At 42.3% G+C, this 12,302-nt stretch overlaps 1 protein-coding gene across 1 annotated transcript; it reads left to right on the plus strand.

Annotated features, from left to right (window-relative positions):
* Window positions 1–425: 425 nt before the first annotated feature.
* NMS (neuromedin S) lies at window positions 426–12,302 on the plus strand. The gene is made up of 10 exons (XM_015562268.1): window positions 426–737; window positions 2,828–2,883; window positions 3,186–3,224; window positions 6,548–6,571; window positions 6,665–6,718; window positions 8,011–8,085; window positions 9,569–9,604; window positions 10,058–10,099; window positions 11,217–11,261; window positions 12,155–12,302. The coding sequence occupies exons 1-9, from the start codon at window positions 530–532 to the stop codon at window positions 11,253–11,255; spliced, it is 573 nt and encodes a 190-aa protein (XP_015417754.1). The 5' UTR covers window positions 426–529; the 3' UTR covers window positions 11,256–11,261; window positions 12,155–12,302.

Below are 12,302 nucleotides of genomic sequence, written 5' to 3' on the forward strand. Positions count from 1 at the left end.
TATTATGATGATTAAACATTGTCATGTTTTCTTGAATACTGATTTAACAGATCATATTTACTTGCTTATATAAATGAATCTGGAGAAACCTTAAAGAGTCTGATTTTCAACCATGATTTCTTTAAAAGAACCTTACATAATTGAACTTTTTAGTTTCTTGTAATGTTATATGCTGGACTCCAAATTTTGTTCTCAGATGCACCAAAGACTACAAAACATCCTTTGTTAGTGATGGAAAAGAAACAGCTTCCTCAGGAACAAGACTTGATCATGCAAGAGTTTATAGATTTATGTCCAGATCTTTGATTTAAAAAAGAGAAAAAGCCTTTCTTGAGAGTCAGTAATGTTTCTCAAACAAGTATAGAATAACAATTATGATTCTCCACTTTTTGGTTTTATTGCTGGATTTAAAAGGATGACTCTCTACAATGCCAACACCAGGAGGATATTATTTCACAAATAAGAACCCAGCATGACATTTATGAGAAAGCCGGGGTCCTCCTGCGCAAAGCTGATTGGTGCTTAGCCAATGGGCTCCGGGAATTACTGGACTTATCAGACACAGAGCAGAGGGTTGCCTGTACCTGCTGCACTTCAGAAAACGCTCACGTCTTGTCTGAGCAGGACACATCTGTGGCCATCAAAGAGCAACCAGATTTTAAAGATGAAGTATCTTCCCCAATTCCCTTCCATCTTGGCCATCTATTGCTTCTGCCTGCTACAGCATCCCTCCTCAGGTAAGGGGATCCCTTCATCAGACCCTAGCTGGCCTGAGCTCTAAGAAAGACTGAGATGCTCCTTGATCCTTCTGGAGGGAGGCAAACTTTATTCCCCCACCTGCCCCTATTTCCACTCTTTCAATTTCTGGCTTCTCGTTTGTCTCTAACCTCTAAGAGAGGGTGGACAGAGCTAGATATCACAGCCTTTTACTAAAGCAGGCAGCTTTCCTCGTTGAACGGTCTCACACAGCTCCTGCCGCTGTCCTGAGGATGTGCCGGTTGAGACTGCGAGGCATACGACTTGGGGAAATCCCAACTTCTTAGCCATTTGTGATCCCAGAATTCTGAACAGAACTAGAGACTGAAGAATTGAGATTACAGACCGGAGACTGGGGCAGTTGGAGACGGGTGGGGTAGGAGGCGCACAGGAAAAGGGAATCTTTTCATAGCCTTGTGGGCTCCCAGCAGAGGTCCCACAGCTTCCAGGTTGAGGCGTTGTCCGAGGTGCTGACTGGAGTCGCTTCATTAACTTCCTAGAACCAGTGCGTTTGTGTGGGGTCAGTAGTCTGAATCCATTACCCATCTCAGGTAACCCTCCGTATGGCACAGGGAAGAATGTGGTGGCAGAACAGCTGGGTTGTAAACACAAACTGTTTAGAATTTTGATTTAGGGGAGTAGAAATCTTTGAAAATATATTTAAACAGAAAATATATTTCAAACAGTATGTGTGTTTTTTAATCATGTCGTATAATCACAAAACCTACGTATTTCAAGGAACTGTGAAAGTCATTTGATTAGCCTCTCATGGAGAACAGGGATTTCCTCTATGATTTTCCTATGTGATTACTTGCAGTAAAACCCAATGCACAACCAGCCTGAGATAGCCAGTAACTACCTCCTTTGGGCTCCAATAGAATATTGTTTCTATTACACTTTTGTAAATTTGTTGTCTTTTATATGTCTGCATATATTTATATTCACCTCCTTCATTTTTCTATTTGACTTCATGTTCCCTGAGGATATGGTCCCTACGGTCTTTGTGGTTGTATTGTTAACACAGAACTGATTAATAACTGTTTATAGGACTGGTTTGAATTAATTTGCATTTTTGAATGGCACCAACCATCAAGAACTTCTTTACACTAAACTGAAATCTGATCACATGTAACTTCTAACCATTAACCCTAGCTCTTTCCTTTAGGGATGTACAGAATAAGTCTATAACTCTTAGGACAGTTCTCAATATATTTGGAGGTAGTTAACATATGCTTCCTAATTTTTCTCTTTGTCAAAGAAAGCTATGTTTGGCTCCTTTTATTCTACCACACATCTTACTATTTTAACTAGGACTATTATCTTTCAAGGTTTGGACACTATTATTTGAATATAGGACAAGATTGCCTTAGTTTTTAGCCTTTTCTTGACTCATAGATTTCAGGGAGCAAAATATCAATTTTCATTTAAAAATATATTTTCTACTCTTGGGCCAGATATTTCTTTTCTCACATTTAAAAATCTAAGTTCGGAGTTTTGTATTTATCCCACTTAATTTAAGCTGGTTAGTTTTGACCTATTTAGTTGATTCTTCCCATTGCAGTATTAGCTAATCCTCCAAATGTTGTATCATGTGAAAATGGGATGAAGACTTCATTTAGGTCAGACACAGGTTGACTGACACAGGATCCATCTGCATGTTGGTAGCAACCTTTCCCACAACCCTACCCCTGACGAGTCTAATGAAGCACAGAGCCAGGCATCCATATTTCTTAAATGTTCCAAGAGTGATTTTGATGCACATACTTGACACCATTTCCTGGTATTTCATCTTCATAAATTCCATCAAAATATAAATTAAGTTATTGCTTACGCATTTTGCCCTTTTTCCTGACTTGACAATTCTTATACTGTTAACTCCTGATAAATAGAAAATTGAGCTATTTCAATTAATTTTGGTCCAAATCTAGTGGTAGAGTGTGTTTTCTTTGTCAGTCCTTTTTAACGGCATTGCATTTATAGAATCTCTGTATGTTTTTCATGGTAAAGATTTAAAAGTTCATGCTATGACTTCTTTTCTCCTAATTGATATTTTTATGATTTCTCACAATAGGATATATTCAACCTTTAGATGATTCTCCAGATGGCTTGGATATTGTGCAGCTGGAGGTACGCTGTTGTTCAGTAATGTGAGGTTTTTATTTAGTCTTGGCCTTGAAAATATCATGTGGGTAATGTTCACTTAAAACTATTTTAAGAACAGATTCTTGGCCGCAGCAGGACTCACTATTGTCATTTTCATGGCCTCGTTTGAGGCATCCTGAGAATTGTGTTGAACTTTATTGCCACTGTGTGAGAAGATAATACAAGGTTCATTAATTGGGACAATTTTAGAATTATATGTGTTGTAATAGAATGCTATGGACTAATGCATTTATACTTAACTTTGATTCATTTTCCTCATTTTTTAGCAGCTGGCATATTGGGCAACTCTTTCTAGGCAACCTAAGGTAAAAAAGCCACCCTAATATACATATGATAAATTTTAGTTATAACATGTTTATGCCATAATTGATGTCTATAACTGCACTATTTTGCTATCTACAGGAGAATTTTATGTGTGTTTGTGTAAGAGTATAGTTTTAGGAAATAACAACTGACTCTCTTAAATAATTTACTCTAAGATATTTGTAGTTCATCTGCATTCTTACAATGACCATAATCACATATGCATATCCAGTTACATTAAATGAATATGTGGTGTTGTAGCATAACATGAATTAAAAATTGATACACTGTGATTCGACAGTTCTCCAAAACAATAGATTTCATGTAAAGGACCTAGGAATAACTATAGTAGCCACAACAGAAATATTTCAGTGGGTACAAAGTGAATGTTGATTTATTCTAAAGTACAAGAGGGTGGTGTCAAGGAAGAGTCCATGATTCTTAGCATAGACTACATGTTTTTACTTTGAGCTACATCTCTTCCTCCTCTACCTCTCCTAACTCACAGCATCCCGTGCTCCAGCCACAATGAACTTCTTACTATTTCCCACAGGCACCAGGCCCTTATGTCTTTGCACAGACTTTCCCGTAGCCAAAAATGCCTTTGCCTCCTTTGCCGGCTGTGGTTAATATCCCAGACTCTAAAGCCAAAGTAACTGGGCTCAAAACCCTCATCTATTTAACCTTAGTAGGTGTCTTAATTGCTCTGTGTCTCAGTTTCACCATCTGTAATGTGGGGATAATAGCTGTAATAGCCTCACAACATTATGTAAGTAATGTTCACTTAAATTGTTTTAATATTTGTGAAGTATTTTCAACAGTGTCTACAAGATAGAAAGTGACAGCACTTAAGTGCCAGCTGTTATCATTGTTTCTTTTTTTCATTTATCTTTATTGTTGAAGGTATTACAGATGTCCCCTTCTCCCCATATTGATTCTTATTCCCCCTCTCCCCATTGATTCTTGATGAAACGAATTTCTATTCTTCAAGACTTAAACATCAGTTTCTCTCTTAAGCTTCATGAGTATATCGTGCCCATCTCTTCTCATTTTCAGTTTACCATTATGCGTATGTTTGAAGACAATTGTCATCTTTTAGAACTAATCATTACAACCTTGATACCCAGAGCAAATATCCAGGGTGAGAGAGTCCTCCACCTCCTAGCCACTGCCTTCTCACTCACACCGAAAGGGCTCCTTATCCCTCGCTCACACCAAGGCTGTGGGGGTGCCCCTCCATAAACACAGGAAGTAGAAGTGTGGCTTCACATGTAGTACCCTTCAGTACTAAATTGGGTTGTGTGATTCCCCAGTTGCAAAGGTGCACTTGGATGAATTTCCTTCATTGTCTGCATTTTCCCATGGCTGATGCTGTTCATTGTTTCCAATCGCAGAAGAGCAAGGCATTGCTCAATGAATACAACTACCCATATTTTAAAGATGTTAATAGAGAGACTGCAGCTCTCTGCCTTGAAGTGTAACTTTCAACATGTCACTTCCTCTCCTGGGCTGTGGCCTCCTCTCCTACCCAGTGTCTGCATGGCTTGTGTGGCTCTAAGTCCCCTTCAGTGCTGGTCTCTAGGAGAGTCCAGGTCTGTGTCTCTAGGGAACTTTCATAACAAGGCCACTCAGAAAGCATCACAAATCTGCAAACTGTAACACTCTGTGTGTTTTGTGCTTCTGGTCACTATGTGGGATCAGAAGAATTTAGATGGGAAAGGGGGCAACAGATTCTTATGAACACAGCCCTACTATTCATCCCTTTGAAAAGGTACTTATTGAAAGCATGCCATGTGCCAGGTGCTAAGGATATACAGTGGCGATCAAAGCAGACAAAACTACCTGTTCTCATGGAACTTACATTGTAGTTAGGGAAATAGATAATTTAGATAAGTACATCTAAACATTTTTCTTTTTAGAGTAAAAATAAATGAAAGGAAGTTTCATATAAAATGTTGAGAGTGGTGTTTAGCAACTGAAAAAACATCTTCGTATTTCTTTTTGCTTTTTGGTCTGAAAGGTAATGGTAAAAAGTTGATAAACATGGTACAAAAAAAACCACACAGTTGTTCACCCAGTACCTTTTCAGAACACACACACACACACACACACACACACACGGCAAACAGATGCTGACAAGGAGACCAAAAGCTATAAAAATAGTAAATGGTAAATTTTAGAATTTATAATTATAAGGAAATAGAGGAAATCACTACAGAACCTCTGCTATTAATGATGTTGGAATTCTATGGGGTGGGCAAAGTAGGTTTACAGTTGGAAGTACATGAAACACAGAGTCTATTCTTATATTTTTATTAAGTGTATTATTTTCCATATGAACAACTGCAAACCTACTTTGCCCACCCCCTGTAGTGTGTGTGTCTGTGCCCATATGTATGTATGTGCATGTAGGTACAAGACAGAGAGAGAGAGAGAGAGAGAGAGAGAGAGAGAGGGAGAGAGAGAGAGAGAGAGACTGCATAGATATTGGCTGCTGCAGAAACTCTCCACAAAGTTTACAGGGAGATGTAATCGTAGTCAGAACAACAACATTAGAAGTGTTGTTAAAAACTTTTTATTTCTGTGTTAACGGAGTTTAAGCTGATTCCATAAGGTTTGAATGTGAATGAGATATGAATGATCAATAGCGGCCAGATCAGCATATTAAAAGTGCGTTCACAGGAATCATCTCTAGCAATTTGATAAAATACAGACATGGAATCCTGTGCTACCATTTTGTGAGACCCTTCTTCACAGCATCCTTGAGTGGAATATGCTGCCCACACACCTTTTCCCAGGTTGTCATCTATGCAAACAAGGGCAGGTGGTGCTCTAACAAGGACTTAGAAATGAAAAACTTTGCTTTGTGCAAGAACAGTGAAGATTCGTGTTGAATGTTTTAGGAAAAAAAGTTTGGTCAATTGGAGCCAACCATTGAAAAAGCTGAATTCTAGGATATACCCAGCAGCAAATCAAAAATTACAATCATTATTTTGTTCCAATTCTATATCAGGTGGTTATCTGGGAATAGATTCTGGTATCTCTTCTATACATCATAGAGTATGTTTTCCCCTGAAAATTGAAAAGGTAAAATGAGATTAAGTTTTAAAATGATGGTGTATTGCTGTCAACTTTGTTTTTCATAAGATCCTGCATCACTATAATCTTAGTTTATGTAACGAATTTCTTTTTAGTTTGGCAATTTATTTCATAATATTAAGGTACATCCTATATATTTCATGGTGTAACTTAGATACTGAAAACTTTGTCGGTTACCTGCCACAGTAAAATTCCATGTAACTTACCCTCACAATTCTCTTTCCAGGATAATCAAGACATATACAAAAGGGTGAGTACCGCCCAGCCCAGTAGCAAGGGCATGCAACTTCTACTTTGTAGCAAGTGACACAATACTAAAATGAACCTTTTTTTTCTTATTCAGTTTTTATTTGACTACTCCAGAACTCGGGAGCCAACACAGCCAGTTAAAATTGGGGTTGGTATTGAATCGTAATCATCTTTGTGAAAGTCCCTCCCCTCTGCATGCCTTTACTCCTTCCTAATTAATACGTGCAGATCAGCCGAAGGTCTTAGACTCTGTGTAACAGCTTCCCAGATGCCTTTCCCCAGGCCGGTAGGGACTACCTGTCTCCCTCCCTAGGTTGGAGTGGGAGGAGGCTGACAGAGCTAAAAAGACAGAGAATAACTTATAGAAAAGGAAAAATAAGTAAGAAATAACTTTTCATTATGCACTTAAACAGATGTACAAGAACCTGACAAATGGAACTCTATTAATATTGTTCCATATTACCCTCTGTTCTTAAATTATGACAAGTGTTTTGTGAAGTGTAAAGCACCATACCCCCCAATAGTGGTCCACGGCTGTTCTTTCTTCGTCACCGTCACGATGTGTGGGTGCTATTCCAATAATAAACATCCCCTCTAACTTTATTAGCATAAACTTGAGTTACCCTCGGGTACAGGTTGTATAAGTGAATTTCTGCAGGGTATGATTTGAGAATTATTAGAATCATAGAATAAAATTAATTCAGGTGCCCTGACACAACAACTGAAATTTGACTGTTAGAAAGGCACTTATTTATGTAATCAAGGCTTTCCAAGTCTTCAAGAAGACCCTTAAAAAACCCAGCAAAGTACTTTTCCCCCTTAAGAGGCAAAGATTCATGCCTAGTACAGGTTTGGGAATGGGAATCAAGGTATGATGGGGATTTTCTCAAGAAAGGCCATGGGCACTGCAGGGTGCAATGGAAGGGGAAAGATAAACATGGTCTGTGAGACAAATTAACCTTTACTCTGAGTCAGACTTCTTAGGAGGATTCAGAAAGACTAGGTAAGACACAGGCGTGTGTCTGAATGCCTGCGGGCAGTCACAGACAAGAAGTCTGGGAAAATAAATGCATCGGGGAGAGAGGGTCAGGGAGCTGCTCTCTCAGTTGGTCCCTTAGATTAGGAGAGCGCACCTGGAGGGCAGAAGGATCTGCGTGGAGATGCTTCTTTGGAACAATGCACTCCACACCAAAGCACGGAAAACTTGGGGTCAATGCAGGTAAGTCTGGTTTATCCTAAGGGAATATTTTGAAGTGATGTGTTGGAATTGAAACCTGCTATCCAAGCAGGCGAGTCTTTATTGAAAACATAAAATTTCAAGCTCGGGCTCGGAAAGGATATTACTCTGAAAATTAAACCCATTTGTAAGGGAGTGAGTGGAGAGGATGCGAAGACGCTGGGCTCTGCTGCCTGCAGCCTCACAGTGCCCATCTGTTGCAGTTTCCTCCGGGGCGCCCTGTAACGCGGCTGGCCGCCACGCTCGCCAATGGGAAGATGAAGAGATTTCTACAGCGCGTACGTGCTTTTTTCTTCTGCCATATTTCATGCCGGTAAAGGTACATTAACCAGGGTATATGCGTGTCTTCGCCTTGGAACTCACTTGCATTCTCTCCTTAAATCTGTGTCTCCCTGCGGCAGGGAGCTCTGGCCCATTGACCTTACGCAAGTTAATAACCTCCTCCAGCCACAGTCTCCTCCACTGACCCCGTCCACTGGCCCCTCGTGGCACCGTCCTCTCTCTGCTGAACTCTTCATCCACATTGTTGTTGTTGTTGTTGTTAATCCTCACCGGAGGCTATTTTTTCCATTGATTTTTAGAGAGAGTGGAAGGGAGGGGGAGAGGCAGAGGGAAACATTCATGCAAGAGAGACACATTGATTGGTTGCCTCCCCATGAACCCCTCATCAGGGCCAGAGATTGAGCCTGCAACTGAGGTATGTGCCCTTGATTGGAACCAAACGGGGCCCTTCAGTCGGCCAGCTTGCACTCTATCCACTGAGCCAAACTGGCCAGGGCTTCATCCACATTTTTTTTTTTCCGTTTGTTTTAGCTTTTGTGTTGTCTGCCTCTTTTCCTGTCCCTTCTTTCTCTTGACATGAACATTTGCCTTGGTGGCCCTCTGCTTCCCATTGCCCCACCTGTCCTTTTGTCCATACCTCAGAGCTTTTGTTTTTGTTTTCTTAAGAAAAAAAAATTAAGGCCCTAGCTGATTTGGCTCAGTGGATAGAGCCTCAGCCTGTGGACTGAAGGGTCCCGGGTTCGATTCCGGCCAAGGGCACATGCCTGAGTTGCAGGCTTGATCCCCAGTAGGGGGCGTGCAGGAGGCAGCCAATCAATCATTCTCACTCATCATTGATGTTTCTATCTCTCTCTCCCTCTCCCTTCCTCTCTAAAATCACTAAAATATATTTTAAAAAATTAAGTTTAGAAATTGCCAGTTTCAGTAATAGCTGAACCTCAAAATCTTCATCAAGGTTTGTTGCATGGTAGCCAAAAGAAAATTTCTTTGAACATTGTGAGCCCAAGTCAGGTGACCAACGCATGCCAGTATGCCCGGGACTTTCCTGGTTTTAGCTCCTAAAATCCCAAGACCCTCAGGAAACTGCTCAGTTCCTGAGAAACCTGTTGATCACCCCAAGCACAGGGAGCCGTTTTTCTGATCTGATCGCAGCTCTCCAGGCTGGGTCTTGCCTCCAGTGATATGCCAGATTCACGGGCAAAGACAAGCTGAAGAAGCTGAAATGCCTTATCTGGGGCATGTGTCTAAACCAGGGGTCAATTTCAAGTTGAGGCTGTTGAGAAGAGCAAGCAAATCTAACATTGTCCAGGACACAAATGGTAACTCAATCAAGAAAGCATGCTTGCTTTCCTGAACAGGAAATTGAAATTGGCCACAGAGCTGTGCCCTTGAACAGGAAGGTGCAGAATCCCAGCAGAATAACAGCTTGCCTCACGGATGTGGTTCCTGTGAAATTAACCTGTGCCGTTTCATTCACAGGATCTGGGGGCTGTGGCACTTGACTTTACCAAGAAGGTATGTAAGCCTTGTGGAGAACACAACCTCCCAAGAAAGATCTGCGAGGGGACAGGGAAGCACTTGGAGTTGGGCCACCTTGACAGTCCTCTGGCTGTGAATATCCTATCTCCAGGCTTGTGGATGAGCCACCTGGGGCCATCTGCCCTAGAATTGGCTCTCTGTGGCTCAGGGCCCACATGCCAGTTGTACCAACTTGGAGAGGTACTGCAAGAGGCACAAACCCTATATGCCTGTACCTCTCCACATTGACAGTGCATTAAAGATATCTGGGGACCTTGTTAAAGTCTGGAGATTCAGTAGGGGCCTGTGAATGTGCATTTCTGACAAGTTCTCAAGTGTTATTGATGCTTTGGGATTGGGGACCATGCTTTGAAAACTGCTGTCATAGACATCTTTGAGAGGCCTTGGGCACAACATGGTTGCATAATGGTTTGTGTTTTTATGTTGCAGGATCACGCTGCTACCTGGGGACGACCATTTTTTCTATTCAGGGTATAACATGTGTTCTCTGTTTTTCCACCTTGATTCCCTCCTGCTGCATGAGCAGAGCGGGCCCCACGATGAACTGGTGAACAATTGTGCGGACTCTCCAACTCTTTAGTTAGGGGGTGACTCTCAAAGTTTTCCCCTACAAAGTCAATGCTTGTAAAGGAAAGGGTCCACCAAGACACAGGCTGAGAGCACCAGGGAACACAGGGGTGGGAGGTGGGAGTTCTAGTGATGGACAGACACGAGGACCAACCAGAGTTTGAGTCTGTGTTTCTGAATATGAAGGCCTGGATACCTAGCCCCAAAACACACTGGCAAGAGGAGTCTAGTGCCGTCCTCTCTTCCTTCCCAGGAGACTTGAGCATCTTGCAAAGATCATGGAGCCAGAGAGTTACCTCTTAGTATTTGACCTGCCAATCACTCACTTTGTTTCAACCCTTGAATACTCAATGTTTGCATCAGAAAAATATGCAAATCAGCCAGACTTGTACCCCTCAAACTGCATTCTGTGGGCCATTGGTGCTAAGAGCTGCTATGCGAAGATCAAATCAGATTAGAAAACACTGCACCCAGCATTCCTGAAGGTTTACAATGCACACTAATGTGTCCGGCAGAAAACAACCTGTTTAACTTGACTTTATCATATGTTGTTTCCCAACCTGTTTTGTCTATGGAAATGCTTCTCAACCCCCATGCCACCCATATACACCTTTTTAATCTGCATGACCTATTAGTAGCTGTTCTCTGGAAAGGACTTTATGAAACAGGGGTCTCCATGATGTCTTTGGGGTGAGAAGTCCTGTGACAAATAGCTTCAGGACTGTCCTGCCACAGAAACAGAGGCTAAGGGGTGGAGTGCAGGAGGGGGGACAGTGTCTGGGCTAGGGTAGTGGAGTACGGATAGTGTCTAAGCAGCTAGGGCCTTGGAGCCCTGCCATAGAGGACCTACAGACTGAGACGGGGCTAAGGCTCACCCAGTGAGCCCCCCAGGAGGCTGCTGACACCCTAGTTAGGAGAACAGGCCTTAGGGCTCATGAAGAAAGAATCTGAAACCAAGAAACAGGTTCCAGGCAGTTTTGTTCCAATGTTTCTAAGTTGCTCCTTTTTTTTTTTTTTCCAGCCAAGGAATGGAAGAAACACTGAACACCCTGTAGGATAGACCAAGGTCAGCCCATTACAGCTTTTTACCTCCAAGGAAATGTTATGAGTCTGACAGGGGGTAGTGAGAGGCAGCCAGAGGGGGGATAGTTCAAAGAAAGGAGAGCCCCGTGGAACTCTTGAGGACCTTCTGCCCCATCCCCTTTCCTGCTCTCAGCCCCACAGAACCCCATCCCAGCCGGCCCTGGGCAAACATTGCAGCCTTCACTTCATGCTGGCTCTTTGCAAGGGAGCTGTCTTCAGCTGTGCCTAGGAGGGGCTGCAAGCTCCACCTGGCCCATCTGATTCTCTGTGAATTCTCACCTGGGTCTTCTAATGAGGAAAAAAACTACCTGGGATGCTTGGGGCAGGGCATAAGCTCCCTATGGTGGGAACATTTCAGAGCACAGCCAGACAAGGCCATTCCTGCCATTCAATGATGCTCTGAGACCGGAGTTTCAATCTGGGAAGAGTCCTGGTCTTCGGCCTGTGGAAGCAGACATCCCTGTACAAGGGCAGCTCTAGGTCTCCTCTGCCTCTAGTGGTGATGTGGTCCCAGGGCCATGAGGCCACCGTCCTGCGGAGGCTGTGCATCTTCCCACCTAGAACCTGATCCTGACCTGCGGGCCGTGGTCAGGGCCCCAGTAGGCCCAGGTGCCTGAGAAAGCTGCCCAGATGCTGGGTAACAGCTGCCCATGTGAAAAGGGGAAGGTGTCCCCTAGGGCCACAGCACTCACACAGGCCTAGTGGTCTAATTAGATACAGCAAACACAGACCTTATAAGTGTCGACTATGGGCATTTATGACGTCAAATTGAGATATAATTTTAAAATATGCTATGTAATAACATGCCCATGGTCTCATCTCAATTCTGAGAATGATTTCATCTGAGTTGTATATTTTCTTTCTTTCTTTTTCCAGAGTTCAGTGGCAAAGGGAAGCTGGATCAGATAAGACAACCCAGCAATTATTTGGGGCAAATGTCAAATTTCTTCCTATGAACAATATGTAAAGATAATGCTCTTGCTCTGTATTCACTGAAATATTCAGTTGTATAAAGAATAAAGTA

Source organism: Myotis davidii, unplaced genomic scaffold, assembly GCF_000327345.1.
Source record: "Myotis davidii unplaced genomic scaffold, ASM32734v1 scaffold758, whole genome shotgun sequence".
In the NCBI taxonomy this organism is placed as follows: domain Eukaryota; kingdom Metazoa; phylum Chordata; class Mammalia; order Chiroptera; family Vespertilionidae; genus Myotis; species Myotis davidii.

Bases quoted from the DNA above. Each gene is read 5' to 3' on its own strand.
- NMS (XM_015562268.1), top strand. From the start codon at position 530: ATGGGCTCCGGGAATTACTGGACTTATCAGACACAGAGCAGAGGGTTG. The intron at 3,225-6,547 runs GTAAAAAAGCCA...TTCTCTTTCCAG, and splicing joins CTCTTTCTAGGCAACCTAAG to GATAATCAAGACATATACAA. The intron at 9,605-10,057 runs GTATGTAAGCCT...TTTATGTTGCAG, and splicing joins CACTTGACTTTACCAAGAAG to GATCACGCTGCTACCTGGGG.